Raw genomic sequence first — 20732 nt, 5'->3', positions numbered from 1 at the left:
CAAGAATGTGATTTCTGTTTTGTGGTGCAGAAGTGCCCACGAAGACAGCAAGATTCCAGTCAGACTGCTCTGAAAACTCTCCCCAGCCTCCCTGCCTCACTGCATATCTTCTGCTGTGTGTAGGGTCAGAGACCACACTTTTCCCCCTTGTTGCCTTGTGGTTTCTCTGCTCTGATTTGTCTGATAGCATCATCAGTTTTCTCCTCACAAGCATTTTTTCTTTAAAGACTGGTCTGTCCTCTCTAAAGAAAGCATATTTACCTTGCTGGCACTCAACTCTGAAGCTGGGATGCACATTCTGAGCCTCACACAGGTGCTTGAAGCCTTTTCTGTTGTCTACAGGACAGTTTGTACAGTGCTGCTGAGAGCTTTGCCTTGTGGCAAATATCATTTGGTGTAATCTTTCTAAGTTCTCTTTGTTTTTGCCTGGATGCATTCCTGTGTGATCTGGTGTAGGTGATCATTCTCTGGTAGGGGGGTTGGACTGGATGAGCTTTCAAGGTCCCTTCCTGTGATTCTAGCAAGTACACTTTTAGAGTGCATGGGCTTCAGTGAGACAAAGGATACTTGACTATGTCCTGAGCTGGGGCAGTCCATGTGTTTGTACCTTCTTGCTGGTTTTAAGCACAGATACACAACTGTCTGTGTGATTCTGGAGTCACAGACTGTGGATTCTCATGCTGGATGGGATACAACCAGCCCTGAACATCAGTTTCTTGAGTAGAGATGGTGTGAAAGATTGGAAACTCTTGGAGGAGCTTCAGGAAAGCTGGTTCTTAAACCCAGCCCTTAGTCTCTGAGTGCATCTGGCTTGAGGTCTTAGTGACCAGAGTGTCCCAGGGATCCCTGTGTGGGTGGAATTGACACATATTGCAGCTGTGACCTTCCTCCTAAATGCAGCTGACTGCTGAAGCCTTGGATGGTTGCTTGCTCAGATGTGCTCTGGCAGTGCTGGCACCCACCAGCTCTCATTTTGCACGGGACAAAGCGAGGTGAGAAGGTGGCAGGGCACTGGGGGGAGATGGGATAGAGCCGAGCCAATAACAAAGATCAGGGTATGTGGGATGGGCTGGCAGGGACCTGCTGATCTCATGAGCAAGCAGGACACTGTTGAGCAGTTGTTGGAGCTGTTTTCTCTTTTTAAAATTGTAATTGAAGATCCTGGCTAATTTCTAAGCCCCTTCTCTTAAAAAGGAGTAAGTGGCTTGCATCTCCCACATGCCCCCGAATTAAATTCACTCTCACAGACTTGCTTTGATTCAATTGCAAATGCTTAATGAGAACTTACCTGGTGGCAGCTCATTCCCTTAAGGCTGGGTCAATGTTTGGGTCTGGCACAGCCACCGAGGAGCTAGGCTCCCTGCATAGCCAGTGCTAATCCTGTCTGGCATCGGGGGAGCACAGAGGATGCTGTCTGTGCCAGGCTGTCATTAGATGTCTGGACTGTTGTTACTAATGGAACTGCAAATTACTCTTGCTCCGTAGGATTGCTGGATGAGCCTTGCTTGATCCTGGGCAATGTGTCAACTTCAGAGGGAAGCTGGGATTTAAGTAAGTGCTGCAAATTTCACACCTTTTAGTCTTACCTTCCCTCAGCAAACAAAACCATGCCAGTTTGTAATGAGTAAACGTGTTTGGTGCCTGTACTGTAAAGGCTGGAGCAGGGCAGCTGGACTTCAGACCCTGCTGTGCCAGAGGTACCTCAGCGCTGACACCACCTCTGCTGATCTTCCCCTTAAAGCCAGCTGGCTCCTTCAGCCTGCAGAACACCTGCAAGCTTACTCTCTTAAGTGAAGGCAAGTTAATTTGGTTCATTTTGGAGACCACTTTACATAAATATTTAGGCCAACTCCACCAATAAGGGGCAGATTTTTTTTTCTTAAATTAAAACTAACAAAACTATTAAATGAAATGAACTAAAACTAACTGAAACTACCACATTCCATTAAAATCTGGCACTCTGCTTGTGCCTCAGGAAAATCAAAGTGCCTGCTACCTCTCTTGTCTGTTCTAGGTGACTCCCCAGTACCTGTTACAGAATTGCTCCATGTATCCAAACCAGGAACTAAAGGTACAGGGGTGAGAAAATTGCTGAAGAAAAAGTCTTGTAGCAAGAAATTTCCTTCCAGAATATGGGCTTCTGCCTGTGATACACTGCAAGCCCTTTGGTGGCCTGGCTGCCTTGTGCACAGCTGAGAGTTGTGCTGAGAATAACTACCAAAGCAGTAACAATAACCCTTAAGTTATGTTTTAAACCTTCAGTAGCACCAGGAGCTCTGCCTCCCTACACAGATGTGTCTTTGGGCCTTGCTGGACGTTAGGAACAAGTTCTTTACTATGAGTGTGGTGGGACATTGGAACAGGTTACCCAGGGAGGTGGTTGGGGCCCCATCCTTGTAGATATTCAATGTGAGGTTTGACAGGGCTCTGGGCAACCTAATCCAGTTGAGGATGCCCCTGCTGACTGCAGAGGGCATTGGACTAGATGACCTTTGGAGGGCCCTTCCAACCCAGACCGTTCAATGATTCTAATACTTTGAGATGGTATTTTGTAGTTTGAGACTGCCCTGGGTCAGGCATGAAGATTTTGTGGTGCTCAGTCTGGGTGCAGCCATGACCCTTGGCTAGCAGGATGCTGCACTGGGATGTCTCCCAGGTAACAAGTGACCAGATGAAATGGCCTCAGGTTGCACCAGGGGATATTAGGAAAAATCACCTAACTGGTCAAGCTGCCCAGGGAAGTAGTTGAGTCATCATCCCTGGAGATATTTAATAGACCTGTAGCCATGGTGCTTAATGATGTGGGTTGGTGGTGGACTTGACTCAGCTGGAGCTGATAGCAGCAAGGTTTTCCAAGACAGGTGCAGGTGGTGTGCAGTGCTGCTGGAAAAGGACAAATGCAATTCCTCCTGCCCATTCCACTCACAAAATCAGCAATCCCAAATGGAGGTTTGTTTTTCGGGGATTCCTGTTCTCAGAGGCCAGCAGGACAATAAGGGGCTAGTTGGCAGGTTTGTGTCGCTGGGTGAGGCAGGTGGGTCCTTCACCAGGACTTTGTGCCAGAGCTCCCTCCAGGAGTGGTACAGCCAACCAAACGTGCCTGACTTGGTGTCTGCCCTGGTCTCAGTCACTTTCTTTACTCTTTCCCTTCCTTTCCAGCTAAAGCCCATCCTGGGGTTCCTTCCAAAGGCTGCAGCAGCGACTAAGCGTTGCACACACTCGCTATCTAGTGGCCAGAGGAAGGTAGTGGATGCTGCCGTCTCTGCTGCTCCTTTTGCAAGAGGACTGTGCTACCGAGGCAGAGGTAGGACCCTGTTCTCCGTTTTCATTCAAATTGTCAGGGTTACTGCTATTTTTCAGCGGGTTAGCTGTCCAGAGGCTTCTGTGGTTGACAGTGCAGTCAGGGTAGAGAGCTACATTATTTAACATACAGTCCACTGCAGTTGTAGACTGCATGGCTAAGGCACTGTGCAGTGACTAACAGGGTTGGGGGTTTGCTGTACTTGAAATGTAATGGAGAGTGGAGGGAGAAGGCACATCACAAGTTAAAAGCACTGCTAACATAATAATGCTCAACCTTTTATTATAAAACCCTCTAAAGCGCCACTTTGTAGGTCACAGTTACAACAAAGGAAATGCCTGGAGTTAGGAAAACAATGGGGACATGGAGACATTGTTTGACATTTCTTGTCTGGGGAAACCTGTGTTGCTTAGGACTTGCCTGTGTTTATCATCCCAGCAGGACCACTGAAGCCTGCTGGGCCGTGGTGGGGAAAACAGAGCTGCTCTCATCCATTGCTGTCTCAGTACCACTGTGAAATGCCTGGACAACTTCTGGAGGATAACAGCAGGGTGAATGATAAGGCATGGTACCACAGATATTTAGGGTGTAGAGAAGGGCTTCTGCCAGGTCATGATGGGTCAAAACCAAAGGTTCATGGTGTCCACGGCTTCCTTGTGTTAGGGAGAGAAAGCATAGGGTCCTGAGCCAGAAGTTTCAGTGGTTTATTTGCATGAGGTTTTCCTATGTGCGAGCTTTGCACAGTAAAAGGCCAAACGGCTAGGGCTGTTGTACTCACCCTGAGGCCTGAGATTAAGCAGTTCCTCCACTTGCACTGCTGCAGTGACTTTCAAAGTCAAAAGTAAGAGAGAGTGAGGTCACCTTGCTGCCAGGATACCCTGAGCAAGTGCTTTGCTGCCCTTCAGTTCTATGGTGGTGGCAGGCAAGCATGGTGCCTCTCAAGTAAATCCTTACTCCAGGGCCACCATCAGTTCTGGGTGTTGCAGCTCTGCACCCCCTCCACCCTGGGTTTTTTGGGTCTTTCTTTGTGCACAGAAAGTGGTCTCAGGCCTGTAAAAGGTTTTCAAGGGTTAGGAAGGTACATTTTGCTTGTCTGTTTTTACCCTGGCTCTGGGTGTTGTTCTGGGTTGTTCCTTAGGTCCTGTGGCTACAACCAGCCAAGATACCAGTGCTGCTTTAGCTTTCTAGGGTTGGAAAACAGTCTGGCACCATCAAACCAGCTACTCAGCCCGGGCTCCAGTGCTGAAAAGACCATCAGACATGGCAACAGAGGACCATGTGCATGGATTTCTGACACCTTCACATTTCAAATGTCTCAAAAGTGTAGCGGTTCCAAGTGTGTAACATCTTTCATTAGAAAGCCTGGCTAGGGCAGAGGGGGTGGGCTATGGAGGCCACACTGCCAGGGCCCAAAGGCTATGTTAAGTTTCATAATTTGGAAAAAAGGATGATGAGAGCACCAAGACAGCCAGCAGCCATCAGGGAGGAGAGCAAGCCACGTTCCTCAGCCCTGCCATGCAGAAGAGGCTCTTTTGCACTGGAATGTCTGCAGCAGATTGCACAGCTGCAGCTCGTGAGGACCAGAGAACAGCATCAAAGTAGTGCCCACAGGTAGGGTAGAAGCACAGCAGCAGCTGTATCTCTGCTGCCCTGGGAAAAGGCAAGCTCTGAAGAAAACATTGGGATCCAGCTTCCCCATCCAACAGCTGAGTAGACCTGAGCTTTTGGTAAATAATTATTAATAAACCTGCAACTATGACTGATTTTTTTCCCCCCTCCCTTTTCCTCAGACCAAGATCTTCAAGAAAATTAACTGAACCTGCTTTGCAGATCTTCTTTGCCAGGAGCTCCTGGTGACTCCAGTCTGCAACTCAGCATAAAGCACAAGGTGAGTAGGGATCCTCCTTGATCTTCTGGCAGATCTACAGCAGACCAGTAGGAGTAAGCACAGGCTGGGATGCATCAGGACACCCAGTAAGTATCCCCTGGCCAGGCTGCTGTGTGCTTCTCATTCACGTCTCAAGTCAAGCATCCCTCAGGCATAGGTAGTGGATGAAATGCAGCTGAGTGATGACTGACAGCAAGACAGGCGAGACTTAAGACTGCACTTTGCCAAGACAGGTTGAAAACCACCAGGATATAAAGAATAGCAGAGGCCCCTTCTGAACCCACTACTGTCACTAATATAGAAACCTTAATAATTCATTGATAAACCATCAAAGTAGAAGTACACAAAACACCCCTATGTACAGGAACATTCTTGTTTACAACATCAACTGGGTTAGGAAATTGATGCAAGGATTGCCACTGGTTGTTATTGTTTTAGCTACGTGACTGGGACTTGTCTGGAAGGAGCAAGATCGTTTGGGTAACTCATGTTGGTAGCTGGTTGACTCCAAAGTTGTGTCTGAGCAGTTGGCATCGTGTGGAGGAGGCACTTGGTGCATGGTTGTGTTGCACACCCAACCTCCACCTACAGATGGTTAAATCCCCTCAGCCGTGCATGGCCAATTCCAGTCTTTAGTCCATCTCTGAGAAGCATGGTTCTAACTAGCTCCCTTCTTCTCCCATTCCTGCCAAGGGGAAAAAAAGGCATTTTAGTCAAAAAGCAAACCTGGCAAGCCACAGTAGCCATAATGTGTGCAGGATCAACCTGATCACCTGCTACTCCAGTGTTGGGCACAGGGTGGCTGAGGGAAGTCTCTCCATTGTGAGCACTACACACGTATTCATTTAAACCACAGCCCAGGCAAACACAGGTGAGAAGGTGAGGAAAACCAGGGCTGGGCTTCTCCAAGCAGTGCTTGGGCAGAGATGCTTTTCAGACACCAGACCCTCCCATAACCTCACTGCACCACTGAATCACAGAAACATCCAGGTTGGAAAAGCCCTTCAGGATCACCAAGACCAACCTCTAACCCTACTATACAAGCTTCACCTTAAACCATATCCCTAAGCACCACATCTGAACAACCCTTGCACACATCCAGGGTGGGTGACTCCACCACCTCCCTGGGCAGTTCATTTCAGTCCCTGACCACTCTCTCCATGAAAAACTTTTTCTTAATATCCAGTCTAAGCCTACCTAGTCTCAGCTTGAGGCCATTCCCCCTTGTTCTGTCTCAAATTACCTGTGAGAAGAGACCAGCAGCAGCCTCTCCACAATGTCCTCTCAGGTAGTGGTAGACAACAATGAGGTCTCCCCTCAGCCTCCTCTTTGTCAAACTAACCATCCCCAGCTCCCTCAGTTGCTCCTCACAGGATTTATTCTCTAGGCCCTTTCCCAGCTTTGTTGCCCTTCTCTGGACCTGCTCCAGCACCTCCACATCTCTCTTGTATTGCAGTGCCCCAAACTGAACACAGTACTCAAGATATGGCCTCACCAAAGCTGAGTCCAAGGGGACAGTCACCTCCCTGCTCCTGCTGGCCACAGCATTTTTAATACAGGCCAGGATGCCATTGCCCAGCTGGGCACGCTGCTGGCTCATGTTCAGCTGCCTGTCTATTACAACTTCCAGATCCTTTTCTGCCAGGCAGCCCTCTAGCCACACTGCCCCACAGTTGGTCTGCTACACTGCAAGAAGGAAAAGCAGTAGCTGTCCCAGATGGATTTTCATCCCATCCCACCTGGTGTGGTTACCTTAGCTTTCTGTAGGACTGTTCCTTTCCCTGTCACCATGACGGACAGAGGCCGATTCTTTAAAGCCGTTGCTGAGTTGACTGGAGAGTTCTCTGTGCTGTTTGCTGGACTGCCACTTTTGGACTGAATCTACAATCAAATAACAGAAATGGTGATGATTTCTGACTACCAGGAAAGGTTCCTGCCTTTCCTCACCATCTCCTAGTCAGTCATACTCCCTTTGCACAGAGGCATTCTTTGCCAGTTTCAAAATAGCACCAGGATGTGTGTGGTGTGTTTAGCTGTTGAGGACTCGAGCAGAGTCTCAGAGCAGGGCTCAGGCAGTGCCCATCACAGTTTCATGGGAGCAGAGTTCCCACAAAGGAGTTCAGATGCCTGAAATTCCAAGGAAAACACCCCTTGGCTCAGATGAGCACAGGACCTGGGTCCAGGCCTGTATGGACCCCAGAGGGTGTTGCTCAAGGTCCCACAGGGAAATACAGCCACTTTCCTGAGCTCCACCTGCCCCCTTTCACCTCCCCATCACTGCTGTTACCTCATTACAGGTAGATTACATAGAATAACTGCATATTAGATAAGAGCTAATAGATACCACTTGTAAGATTACACATAGTAATATCCCATTGTTGCTAATTGCTGTACTGTTAGGCAGGCCGAGCCAGTGCGACTGCCCAGATGCTGGAAAGTCCCTGTGCATTCCAAGGGTGTCCCCCTTACCCGAGGGGCTGCATTCTCCAGGTGTGTGGTGTCCACTGCAGTGCCCAGGGTCACAGGGCCAGACTCTGCCTTCTTCAGGTTTTCTTTCACCTCCACCAGGCTCAGCTCCAAGTCCACTCTCCTGCTCTCCTTCTTTTTGCATTCATCTTCAACCTCCTTCAGCCTCTGCTCCAGGCTCTTGTCTGTGAAGAGAAGGGTAACTTGGTGCTGGCCAGGAACTTGGAGGTCAAATGAGCAGAGCAGGGACCAGGGCATGTCCTGTAAATTTTTCCCCAAGAGGGATTGTTGCAGAGCAAGCTCTAGTGCAGTTTGGGCTAGGTGACTCAGCTCAAAGCACCAGCTCTGCCCCCCTTGCCCCTTCTGGTCCCAGGAGGGCCAGGGTCATAGCCCACTCCTTCCCCAGTGGCCCACCTTTACTCACATCCACACCTCAGCCCTTGCCCAGCTCTACCTGTGCTGCCCCCGAGCATTTCCTTCAGCTCCCGCCTCTCCTTGCGCAGCTGGGTGAGCTGAGCCCGAATGTCATCCTTCTCCTTCTCCAGCCGCTCCTTCTCCTCCGTGAACCGCTTCACCTCTGCCTCTGTCCTGTTCTTCCCCAGCTTGATTTCCACTGCTGCTGCTGGAAACAACCCACCAAAACAAGTTCAGACAGGAGAAAAAGCATGAGGGGAAACCTTTTCAGGTGCTTGGGATCAAAACATTGAACTGTTGGAGTGAGCCCAGAGGAGGGCCATGGAGATGAGGACAGGCTACAAGAATTGGGGCTCTGCATCCTGGAGAAGAGAAGGCTTCGAGAAGACCTTATAGTGGCCTTCCAGTATCTGAAGGTGGCCTACAGGAGGGCTGGGGAAGGACTATTTACAAGGTCTTGTAATGACAGGATGAGGAGTAATGGGTTTGAACTCATAGAGGGGAGAATGGATGTTAAAAAGTTATTTCCAGTGAGGGTGGTGAGAAACTGGCACAGGTTACTTGGGGAGGTTGTGGATGCTCCCTCCTTGGAGGTGTTCAAGGCCAGGTTGTATGAGGCCTTGAGCAACCTGTTCTAGTGGGAGGTGTCCCTGCCTATGGCAGGGGATTGGAACTAGGTGACTTTTGAGGTCCCTTCCAACCTAAACCATTCTGTGATTCTAAAATGAAGCTCTGGAACGTCACCAATCTGGACACTCCTTAGCCGCCTGGGCTCTGTAAAGCTACTGTACAGCAGTGGTGAGGCGAATCACAGTGCAAACCTCGCACCTAGAGCACCACCACCTCCCTCCAAGCCCCAGGGCAGCAGGGGCCCGCTGGCTGCCTGCACAGCCCACTCACCCGGCAGTGGCATCTTGGGCCGGTGTGCAGGCACCAGCTGGGGGCTGCCTGCTGTCACCTTGCCCGCCGGCAGCTCGGGGGCTGGCTGGGGAAAGGCAATGTTCTGCTGCTGTGTCTGCATTTTGACACCAGGCATCCGTGGCAGCACCTCATCAAGCTCTGGCTTCTCTGGGTGTTTCTGGGGAGAAATGAAGCAGGATGATGTGGTGTGGGGAGCTAGCTCACTGATTAAGCCCAGCCCTACCCCACGGTCCCAGGCAGTACCTGCTCAGAGGTCTCCATCGCTTTAGTGCAGGACTCTGCTTCCTTAGGCGTGAGGACTGTCTCAGCTGTGCTCTCTGCTGCAGCCCTGCTGGCAGCCCTTTCTAGGGATGGTGAGCCAAGGGGCGAAGGTGGGCATGATTTCTTGCTAGCACAGTGTAGGAAGGACTTCACTGGGGTCAGATCCAGGTACACTCGATCTTGGTCACCCTCAGGTTTGTTCTCACTCTTGGGTACTTCTTCCTGCAAAAGGAGAATGTACTCCTGAAAAGGGACCACGTGATGCAGGTGTAAGCAGAGGGGAAAGTCTCACTGCAGAGGAGCAGCATCGCAGGCAATCCAGAGCATTTTCCATAAACCTCAGAGGAACAAAAATCCCATTCCCTAATTCCCTCCTTCCAGGGCTGCTTGGCGTACTGAAGTAAAGGCCTCTTCTGCTCTCCTTCAGTAGATCTTTCCAATGATAGCAACAGCATCATGCAAGGGTCAAACCCTCTTGTACATCTAATAACCCCTGCCAGGTTCTTTGCCTTTCCTAAGGTAACAATCTCACCCCCAGCACAGCTCACCTTCCATACATAGGCCTTGCTCTCACAGGCATCAAAATGAATTTTGATAGGGCTCCAAACAACACACAAATAATCCATGCTGTTTGCTGATGGAAATGGTAGTATTTTATCCCAGCTACCTGAGGATGCCTAGAGAATCCTGCTAGAAACATGCAGTCATAGAATCACCTGAGTTGGAAGGGACCTCCAGAGGTCATCTAATCCAACCCCTCTGCAGTCAGCAGGGGCATCCTCAACTAGACCAAGTTGCCTTGAGCCCCGTTGAGCCTCACCTTGAATATGTCCAGGGATGGGGCCCCAACCACCTCCCTGGGCAACCTGTTCCAGTGCTCAACCACCCTCATTGTAAAGAACTTTATCCTAACGCCCAATCTAAATCTGCTCTTCTCCAGTTTCAAACCACTGCCCCTCATCCTGTCACTGCAGGCATCTCTCACTCCTCTCCAGTACTCACTTCTGCTGTGTTGCAAAAGCCTGGATTTCCCCAGGGGCTGGGAATCCCCTTCTCTGCTGTTGGAAAAACCTCCCCCTTCACTGCTGGAGCCTCCCCAGGGCCAGATGTTTGCCCACGGTCTTCACAGGGCTGGCTGCAGCAGGGCAGCTGCCTGCAGCAGTGGAATTCTTACCGCAGGCAGCTCTGGCAGGTCCACATCGTCGTACAGCTCCTCCTGCTGCACCCTGCCTTTGGGCAGGTTGTCGATGTAGGTGTTGGGCTCAGAGTACTTCCTCTGCATTAGGCTGTGAAGAGGCAGGGGACATCCCATCAGCAGGGAGCAGTCTCACAGCAGGCCATGCTGCGTTTTGGCCATCTGAGCACAGCAGTCCTGGGGATCTGGGCAGGGCCAGATGCAGAAGATGAAGGAAGCAGAGCTGTGCAGCAGTGTGATCACTGCTCCCACTGGTGCAGAGAAGAGCTGAGTTTGCCCTTGCTCTTTCCTTTTTTGCCCAGCCCTTGGCCACAGCACTGCAGCAGCAGGACCGCCCTGCCCCCGTGAGCCACGCTGCTGGGTGCCCATGGCCCCGCACCTCCCAGCCGTGCCCACCACCTGCCTTCGCAAGAGCCCCCTGGCAGCACGGCAGGCTGCAGCTCACAGCACCGGGGGACAAGGGCAAGTGCTCTGCTGCCCTGCACTGAGCTGCCGGTGTGCTTGTGGCAGCCAAGCAGCACTCCTCCAGCTTGCTTCCCCTCTGCCAGCCCTGCCCCACCTCACCCGCTCCGGCTGACATACAAGAAGGAGTTCTTTGCGGCGCTCACAATGCAGGAGACCCTGTCGGCGTCCACGTAGTCGTAGGTGAATTCCTCTGGGTCTGTTTTTGAACCAGACTCCGACAAGAGCAGCCCCAGCCAGTGGCCCATTTCCTCCGAGGACTTGGCCTACAAGATGATCAAACAGAGAGGGCAGGTTGCAGCACAGCAGCTTCTCCTGGGCAGGGAGCCATGCGGGCAGTCCTCTGGCCTTGCAAAGGGAGAGGTGAACTGTTGGGTGCTTATATTAAGCCTGAGGCTGCATTAGATCTCCTCTGGAAGCTTTCCAAACCCGCCTGGCTGTGTTCCTGTGTGAACTACCCTAGGGGATCCTGCCGCCTTGGCAGGGGCGTTGGACTCGATGGTCTCTGGAGGGCCCTTCCAACCTCTAAGGTTCTGTGATTCTGTGACAAGGAGAAAAAAGAAGTACAGCTCCGTGTATGGAGTGAGTCACAAAACTGGGAGGGAGGTGACTGCAGCTCTTCAATTAACTCTCGCCTGACATTTCTAATAAGTCTGCATTTTCCTTTTAGTGCTGAAACTCAGCTGCCTATGAAAGTAAGAGAAGTCTCTGGGGCTGGAGGTGCAGCCAGCTTTGGTGAGGGAAGAGTGTGGATTTTATCTTGTGCCAGCAGAGTGCAGCAATGGGACTGCAAGGAGACCCAAGCACCTGAGATACTTATGCCAGTGCCCAAACCCCTTCCAGAACTGCTTGCACAAGAAAAAAAAGGGAAGAGTCTAAAGTGGGATCAGAGAACATCACCACGGTCAGTATCAAAGTCTCAGGTGCAGTGAGCAGTCTGACATTGTGCCAAATGAGTTAAATGTGGTGCCTTGAAATCAGCTTCAGCAAATAGCCAGTAGTAGGGGGTGTGTCTCTCTACCTGAAGCAAGAGCTGGGTGGATGCAGCCATCTTTTGCTTTGATTTGAGGAGTTAAAGCAGTAAGCAAAAAGCAAAATTCAGGGCAAGTGAAGCCTAAAACTGGAAAGTGTATTTTAAGCTTCCAATCTGTTTTATTTAGTAGAGACTTCAGGGCCTGGGAAGCCTGCCAGCCATTCTGTACCCTGAGTCTGACAGCCCAACAAAATGCAGACTCTTCCATTCACTGAAAGTGCATTTTCCCAGCACCTCTTCTTCACATCTGTAATTAGGCAAAATTCATAGACACAGACATACCCTGAATCAGAAGCTAAACAAAAACACCTTCAAACTTCATGGCAGGCCCTCCAAGTCAGTTGTTTAGCTATAAATATTCCACCCACTGGAAAAATACAGGAAATTGCTCACATTGTCCACCTCCTACTGTAATCACACTGTCGTCAGAGAGAGCTAAGATTAGAGATAAACAGTCCTGGATGCAGGCAAAGGAAAGTAGCAGATGGAGATGAATTCACTTGCACTTTCAGGAGTGGTTCACTTGGGATGTATGACCTGTGGCACTCTCTGTTTTCGGAAGATGAAGCTTCCTGTTCCTCCTAGCCACAAATTTGAATCCCTGAAGTCCATCTAAAATGCACCCCATATAACTTAATCACCTGAAATTATCCTCCAGTCAGTGGAGAGAGATGGACACCTCCAGAGGACCCTTCATCCCATCCTAAGATGAGTGCCTAAGATGAAGGCTGAATTGTCCTCTGGAGGTGCCAGCATCAGACACAGCCAGATTACCAGCCTGGGGGTAAAAGTCTAGGTGACCACAGGCAGATGAAAGTCATAGACCCATAGAATGGTCTGGGCTGAAAGGGACCTCCAAATGTCATCTAACCCAACCCCCTCTGACATTCTCCACTAGATTAGGCTGCCCAGAGCCCTGTTGAGCCTCACCTTGAGTATCTCTAGGGATGTGGACCCAAGCACCTCCCTAGGTAACCTGTTAGAGTGTTCCACCACCTTCATGGTGCAGAACTTGTTCCTAACATCTGTTCTTCTCCAGTTTGAAGCCATTGTCCCTCATCCTGTCACTGCAGGCCTTTATAAACAGTCTCTCTCCCTTCTTATAGAATCATCAAATCAGTCAGGGTTGAAAGGGACCACAAGGATCAACTAGTTCCAACCCCCCTGCCATGGGCAGGGACACCTCACATTAGATCAGGTTGCTCAGAGCCACATCCAGACTGGACACAAAAACCTCCAGGGATGAGGCTTTCACCACCTGCCTGGGCAACCTGTTCCAGGGTCTCACCACCCTCATGGTGAAGAACTTCTTCCTAACATCCAGTCTGAATCTACCCATTTCTAGCTTTGCTCCATTCCCCCCAGTCCTATCACTACCTGACACCCTGAAAAGTCTTTCCCCAGCTTTTCTGTAGTCCCCCTTAAGATACTGAAAGGCCACGATAAAGTCACCTCAGAGCCTTCTCCTCTCCAGACTGAGCAGCCCCAAATTCCTCAGTCTCTCCTCATAGGAGAGGTGCTCCAGCCCTCTGATTATCCTTGTGACCCTTCTCTAGTCCCCTTCAGGTACTGGAAGGTTGCTATTAGGTTTCCCCAGAGCTTCCTCTTCTCCAGGCTGAACAACCCCAGCTCCCTCAGCCTGTAGCAGAGGTGTTCCAAACCCCTGATCATTTTTGTGGCCCTCCCACACTTCAGGTTCTATTTCTCTAGACTGGAGGACCATACTGGTATTTAGGCCTGCTAAGACACCCAAGCTGAGAACTTCAAGCAGAGCTTTCTCAGAGCTGCACACCCTACCTCCAGGACAACTCGTTCTTCACCGTTGTGCAGGATGCGGAAGGAGTAGAGATGATCAGGGCTTGGCTCTGGGATGATTTCACAACCTGCTAAACTCAGGGGCTGCTGAGCCTGTTTGCTTCGGTTCTTATCCTGGTAGAAATGGAGGTGACCCTCTTTTATCTGACACCAACGAGACCTCCACTGGCTGTTCACTAGCACATTCAAGTAGCCTGCAAGCAAACACAAAGTTCTCAGGCACATGTTCCGCCACGTGAGTAGAGGGGATCCAAACTCATCTGCCTGCATTGAAAGTTCTGAGATCACCACACAACACAAAGACAAAGGTCATGGCAAAGAGGAGAAGCACAAATTGTCCTACCCATAAGGAAAGCAGTGGAAAAGGTAACAATCTGTTCAAAATGAGACTCCTGAAACTCAGGTTAGGTTTGGAATAGCAAGCTGGCTGCAGGTGGTTGGATAAATTTGGTCCCAAGTGTTAATACCAGGTGATCCACACAACTGTCTTCTTGCTGATTCCAGCAGCCTGGGCTGATGCCCAAGAAAAGCAGCACAGATGCCCTTTGTATGCATGTCTGGTATTACCTGCCCTTCCTCTTGGGTCATCCTGTGAGCTGCTGCCCACTCTTGTAAGCCACAGAGTCAGCTTAATGTGTAAGAGACACCACAATCCACATGGATTTACTGGTGGAGACCAAGCAGACTGTGGCTTCTACCACCCTAGGAAGGACAGCCTGGCATATGCACATTTGAGGAGGATGATGCCTGGTGCTCATCCTATCTTGCACACCATTATCCAGCGCTTAGAGCAAGTTCTTGCAGAGGGGCTGATGCTGTCACTTACTTGAAGTCTCCAGGGATCTCTCTGGGCTATCCAAGGAGATGGATTTTTTCCTCCCAAGGTTCATCAGGTTGCTCAGTTTCAGGCCAGTTGTGCCCTTTTTCTTAACTATCAGAAAAGAAAAAGAACACCACATGACTTTCCCAACTCACAGCCATACACACAGCCTGCTGTCCCAGCTGGGTGTCCTGCCCCAAAGCTGCCTGCACTGCTGTTCTGCACCCAGAAGCAGCACATGCATCCTTGGCAGAGGGCAAAGCTGCAACTCAGGGATGGGCTGTGACAGTCCAAAGCCCAGGGAGGTCACAAGATCACAGGATGTCAGGGCTTGGAAGGGATCCATAGAGATCATTGACTCCAACCTCCCTGCCAGAGCAGGACCATACAATCTAGTTCAGCTCACAGAGGAATGCATCCAGGCAGGCCTTGAAAGTCTCCAGAGAAGGAGACTCCACAACCTCTCTGGGGAGCCTGTTCCAGTGCTCTCTGACCTTTACAGTAAAGAAGTTCCTCCTCGTGTTGAGGTGGAACCTCCTGTGCTGCAGCTTACACCCATTGCTTCTTGTTCTATCACATGGAGCAGGTGAGCAGAACCTGTCCCCCCTCTCCTGACCCCCAGCCCTCAGATATGTATAAACATTTATAAAATCTCCTCTCAGTCTCCTCCACACTAAACAGCCCCAGGTCCCTCAGCCTCTCCTCATCAGGCAGTGCTACAGTCCTCTAATCATCCTCCTAGCCCTCCGTTGGACTCTCTCCAGCAGATCCCTGTCCCTCTTAAAGACAGGAGCCCACTCCAGTGAGTCCCCAGCATGGAGTTCTTTTCTCTCTTTGATATACAGATGGGTTCCCAGAGCATCTCCTCTTATAATATATTTACCTGCCCCAACTTCTAGAAGAGGAATGCAGCTTAAAGCTCAGAGTGTGATGCCCTAGTGTGAAGGTGTAGCTGTCCCACTGGAGACAGGTCAGCATTTCACACAGGTACTCCAAGTTTCTCTGCAGAAATCTGAGGAAAGTCACTTAGGTTGCATTTAAGCCACCTCAAACTGTCCCAAAGTGGCTTGCCCAGAGCCATGCAGGACCTCTGTGGTAGGGCAGTATCACATCCAGGTTTCTCAAGCCCTGTCCCAACACTGTGACTAAGAAATCTTAACACCCACCTGTCATTTAATTATGGGAAAAAACACTGAAATTAAATTCACAGGCAGCTTTCACCTTGCATCAGGGCAGTTTAAGGTGGCAGTGGCAGGAGAAGCTACAGAAACCCTTGCCACATACAGGATCAGTGTCCCAGTTTCCCCACAACCCTCAGAGTAAGGTTTTACCATCTTTTGTCTCAGCTGTCTCTGGGTGGCCATCTGTGCTGCTCCCACTCTCAGAGGCTGCGGAGTACCTCTCAGATACCTCCACCTGTCAACAGACACCAGACAGAAGCTCCACAGATGCACATAACCCAATCTTCCAGCTAGCACCTGCCTCAAGTGTCATTTTCCCCCCACCCAGTGAAGAGTTCCCACCTTCTCTGTAGCAGATTCTTTCACACAGACACCTCCTGCCCACTCACTCAGAATATGTTCTTTCCATTGTTTCTGAGCCCAGCGTGGGCAGATCCAGCACACGACTTCACATGGGCTCACCTAAAGTGTGAAGCTGAGGCATCACTGGTGCCACACTGTGGTCCTGCAGCCAAGCTAGAGGTGGCACTTGCCAGTCCCTGTAGGAGGGTCTGGGCAGGGGAACTGCCTAGATGCCCAAACAGGTCCAGTTTGCTTGCTCATCAGAGACTTATAAAGGTTTATCTCTCCTCCTGCTATTCAGGAGAATGCTGCCCTCAGGAGAGTGCCACTAAAACCTGGACTAGAAACTGGCCCAAGTCCTGGCATCCAAAGTTCTGTGCCCTTCCAAAGCTGTCAGTGAGCACAACTGTCCCACTGGATAATAGCTGCTGCCCAGTGGGGCAGTGGCTATCCAGTGGGGCCCAGTACTGAGTCAGTTTTGGGGGAAAGATATGGCAACAAAATGAAGACTGCAAGGAAAAATGAAGATTGTTCCTATTAGGCTCCTTTTCAGTTGGTTACACTCACAGCAGTCTTTGCTCAGATGAAATTACTACACCTACCACTATCACTTATGAGTGGAACAGAGTGGAGAAGCCCAAGTGCTCATTCTCTCTGCAGACAGGGCATACCTTTGGGTAACTGAGCCGCTGTGAATCTGGGATGTACTGATTGCCTTCACTGCCTCCTTCACACAGCAGGCCACTGGTCTCCTGGATCACCTGTGCAGAAGGGAAGCCATAGCCTGTGAGAGAGCTGCAGTAATGGGATCAATACTTCTTCCTGACCCAGGACAGGCAGAACCACAGCAGACTGGGACACCCACAGTTTACATTGTCTGTGACCTCAGAGACTTCCCTGGTGTCATAGCAGGCAGCCAGCAGAAATTGCTGGACCCAAGTCAAGCCATGGAGAGGCTGCCAGCAAGAGCAGCCCTGGCGCCTCACAGCTCTGCTGCTGCCCCAGGCTCCATGAAGGCTCCTTGTTCTGCCATCATCTCAGGAAAAGGGCCACATCTCCCCCTGTCCTCAGTCAATTAACCTTGGGCACCCACCCCAGATATCCCTCCTGCTGCAGCAGCTGGGCTGAGAGGTATTTACACAGCCTCCCAGATGCAGAAGGTGGCAGGGAGCTGCAGGAAGAGGCTATCCCAGGACATGAAAATGATGTATTTGTATATGGGCTCGTGGCAAGGAAAGGAGCCAGAGCACACAAGGACAGGACTGAGATAAGATACCATCTCCCAGCAAAGCCAGGGAGAAGCATGAGAGCACCAGCAGGGCAAGCCCTGAAGGCACCGCTGACCCTGAGCCACTGCTCTGCCTGGTCTTTGCTCTGCAGCCCCAGCACGATGACATCAGCATTCATGGGGATGATCTTCAGTTTGTGCTCCTTCTTCTTCACTTGCTTTTCCTTGTGAATGACAGTGCAGCCCAGCAAATTCACATCAAGCTGAGGGCTGTGGTCTTTGGAGCTCTTGTAGCACTAGGGAGGGAAGATGAGAGGGCTGGTAAGAGGCTGAGTTTTCTTTCACACACTGGCAGGGACTCAATGCTAGAAGTGGCTCGGTGCAACAACATGCAAGAAGTGCACTGGAAGGTCCTATAGGTCCTACAAGGCTGCAATGTCTACACAGACTATGCACAGGACATCTGTAGGTATAGAGATACACATAACAGCTATGTACACATGTACAGAGTCTGAAATGCCTCTCACAGGTGCCACTAGAGGCTCAAGTATGTGGTTAGCCAGTGGGATTGGCACCCTTTCTGCTTAACCACGTCAAAAAGTTTCCCTAAAAACCATCTCCAGGCATTTTGGGAGTTTGAGACTTTGGCCCTTGTTCCCCCTCGAGCAGCCCTATGACCCTATCCCCTCTGAAAATGGAATGAGATGCCCAAATCTGTTGTCCACAGTTTCTGGATCATTGCTTCTAGTGGTCCTTTGGTTTCTGCCAGCTAGTTAACGTGTTCTGAGGTGCCACTTCCACCCCCCCACCGGCTCATGAAAACAGATTGTTTTAGGCAGAGAGTGGAGGATCTACTCACCAGCAACCTGGTGTCCTTGATAACACACAGCTGTTTTGCCCACTGGCCCAGCCACTTCTTTCTCCACAGGAACGCACAGATGCGGGCATCCCTCATCAGCTCAATGGTGGCCTCCGTGGATGGCCACTGATGAGTGGCTGACTTGCCCTTGTTGCTTTCCTCTTCATCGTAGGACTCATAGGAGCTACTAACAGCTTCACCATCTTCTATAACAAAAGCAAAGCTCCATCATTAAATACATTCTGGAGACAACCCTGAGCCAGTTGCTTGACTCAGCCATGCTCACACATGCAAAAGCTTCCAGCGTGGGGATATGTCTTTTGAGGCTGCAGGAGGATAATCAATAGTCCAACGTTAACCTCATTGCAGTGTTTTGTGCCTAACATTTTCAGTTAGCAAACACTCAAAAGACACTTTTCAATTGATTACAATTTTGAGAACGTTCCCTTAGACATTTTCTGATGTTTGCTGCATTCTTCCCCCTTTAGACATGTTTTTTCTACTTCCCACTTCAAGCCAAACATTCACAGTTTTTAAGGCAACAGCAAGATACAATCAGCCCTTGTCCTCTGAATGCCAAAAGTAAAAATGGCTATTTGTGAGGCCATGCAGCAAGCCTTCACCTATTGCATTGGAGATGTCATTCCACTTCTCTACAGGGCTAACAGGTCCCTCTTTTTACTCAGCATCTGAGGGCCAACACAGGGCTTTCAAGTACCACCCTGTTGCTGCATCAAAAACTAGTTATAAGTTGCAGCTGTAAATAGCAGTAACCACACTTTTCATGCTCATTCTTGAGCAGATTGCTACACGACTAGGATGAGTTGGGATTTTCAATACTCAGCTCCAATTATTGAAGGTCATTGCAGTTTTTAGATGACAGGAACAGCTCTGGTCATTGGCACCAGACTTGTCAGAAACGATTAAAGTGTTCCTACTGACTGCAGAGGGATTTGCAATGCTGTGCTGGTGTTTGTAGCACAGCTCAGGTAAGCTCACACAGCAAGATGGCAAGATTTGGGCAGCATCTGTGCAGGGGTTTGCTTCCTTGTCCTACCAAGCAGGACAGAGTTGAATATCATTAAGTTTCTCTCACCAGAATTTAATCTAGTTTTGATTCTCATCAAATCTTAATATCCACATGAAAGTAGTATTATCAGATTGGGTGTGGGGGGGGAAGTAATAAAAGAAAAAGAAAGAAAGAGGAAAAAGCAGCTGGGAAAAAAAAGGCATTAGGAGCTTCACTGAAGCATATTTCTTAAATTGGGTCTATTTGTTCTTGAAATAAAAGGAACTGAGATGCTGTAACAAAGCTACAGCCTTACCCCCAGTGAAGTCTCCCTCTAGTACATCCCTCAAGTGATCAAAGCTGCACTAATTACATCAACTTATTAAAAAGCAAACACCTCCTTTCAAAGTCTCTGAAGGGTGCTGACAGCACATTACTGGCTCACCATCTTCATACCCTCAATGCATCCTTTATGGGAAGACTTTACTCCCCAGTGCATTATCACTAGGCAGACCTTGGCCACAGGCACCCTGGGCAGAAATTCAGATGGAGTGAAAAACAAGTGTTGAGGTTTTCCATCCCCAGAAATACCAAGAAGCTGAAACTCTGCACTAATGTGGACCCTTCCTCATGCAGCAGCAGCAAGGATGACTAAGGGAACTTCATCCTCTAAACCTCATCCTTGTTGACATGGAGCTTATCACTAGCTGCCCCTCTGGCCCCTTTTGGGTGCCCCTCACCTAGACCTTAAGGTCTCCGTCTGCTACCTTTCTCCTAAAGCAATAGCACTTTTCTTCCATCCTCTCAAGGGAAGCCTTGGCTGCTCTCTTGTGCATCATCCAGAACCACAAGCACCTCCTCTGCTTCAAGAGCTGCCATCATTGCTGTCCTAGTGACACTGCTGTGGCTTCAGGAAGGCTGTTTGCCAGCCCATGTAGTTGGTAAACTGTGAATAAACCTTGCTTGGGTGACCTGAGGCAACACTGTCGTGACTCTTAAAGTTCATTTAGTCCCAGATCAAACAGCTGGCCTCCATTTCCACCTTCTGTCAAGTTCAACTAAACCCACAGTTTTATCCTCTCATTGAAGTAACATCAGTGACAGCCATGCTCCTGGAGGTGTCTATCTAATTGTGGAATCATAGAATGGTTTAGGTTGGAAGGACCTCAATGATCATCCAGTTCCAACCCCCCACCATAGGCAGGGACACCTCCCACTAGAACAGGTTGCTCAAGGCCTCATCCAACCTGGCCTTGAATACCTCCAGGGAAGGAGCAGCCACAGCCTCCCTGGGCAACCTGTGCCAGTGTTTCACTACCCTCACTGTGAAGAACTTCCTCCTAACACCTAGTTTAAATCTCCCCTCTGCCAGTTGAAATCCATTTCTGCTTTCCTGTTTGCCTTCCCACAACCTTTCAGGCAGCTAAATCAATATCCCGATGCAGCAAGCCCCAATCAGATCTGCACTTGCCCAAACAGAGCACCTTCAGTGTTGGCTGAATGGCTACTTGTCAATACAGCCTGCATTGCCATGCAT

At 49.9% G+C, this 20732-nt stretch overlaps 1 protein-coding gene and 1 long non-coding RNA gene across 8 annotated transcripts in view; one reads left to right on the top strand and one right to left on the bottom strand.

Moving 5' to 3' along the window:
- Positions 1-3558: 3558 nt before the first annotated feature.
- AFAP1L2 (actin filament associated protein 1 like 2) overlaps positions 3559-20732 on the bottom strand; it is a 104970-nt gene continuing 87796 nt past the window's right edge. For 5 of the 7 annotated variants that reach the window (XM_064144331.1, XM_064144332.1, XM_064144328.1 and 2 more), the window contains 14 exons: positions 18187-18392; positions 17444-17623; positions 16771-16860; positions 15908-15992; positions 14583-14687; positions 13739-13950; positions 11029-11174; positions 10426-10537; positions 9234-9473; positions 8970-9147; positions 8110-8277; positions 7659-7840; positions 6942-7070; positions 3559-5874 (listed from right to left, as the gene is read on the bottom strand). In XM_064144331.1, coding sequence (XP_064000401.1) covers positions 5848-5874; positions 6942-7070; positions 7659-7840; positions 8110-8277; positions 8970-9147; positions 9234-9473; positions 10426-10537; positions 11029-11174; positions 13739-13950; positions 14583-14687; positions 15908-15992; positions 16771-16860; positions 17444-17623; positions 18187-18392 — 2060 coding nt within the window. In that variant the 3' untranslated portion in view covers positions 3559-5847. The remainder of the gene's footprint in view (positions 5875-6941; positions 7071-7658; positions 7841-8109; positions 8278-8969; positions 9148-9233; positions 9474-10425; positions 10538-11028; positions 11175-13738; positions 13951-14582; positions 14688-15907; positions 15993-16770; positions 16861-17443; positions 17624-18186; positions 18393-20732) is intronic. The other 2 variants (XM_064144327.1, XM_064144330.1) reach the window with 1 other exon arrangement.
- Positions 5192-19321, top strand: LOC135175909 (uncharacterized). Its single transcript, XR_010302495.1, has 3 exons — positions 5192-5275; positions 11579-11812; positions 18256-19321. It is a non-coding gene; the product is annotated as an uncharacterized LOC135175909 (long non-coding RNA).

This window comes from Pogoniulus pusillus, chromosome 6 (genome assembly GCF_015220805.1).
Source record: "Pogoniulus pusillus isolate bPogPus1 chromosome 6, bPogPus1.pri, whole genome shotgun sequence".
NCBI classification, from domain to species: Eukaryota; Metazoa; Chordata; class Aves; order Piciformes; family Lybiidae; genus Pogoniulus; species Pogoniulus pusillus.
Note: the sequence above shows the minus strand (reverse complement) of the source record. Positions and strands in the feature narration are given on the sequence as shown.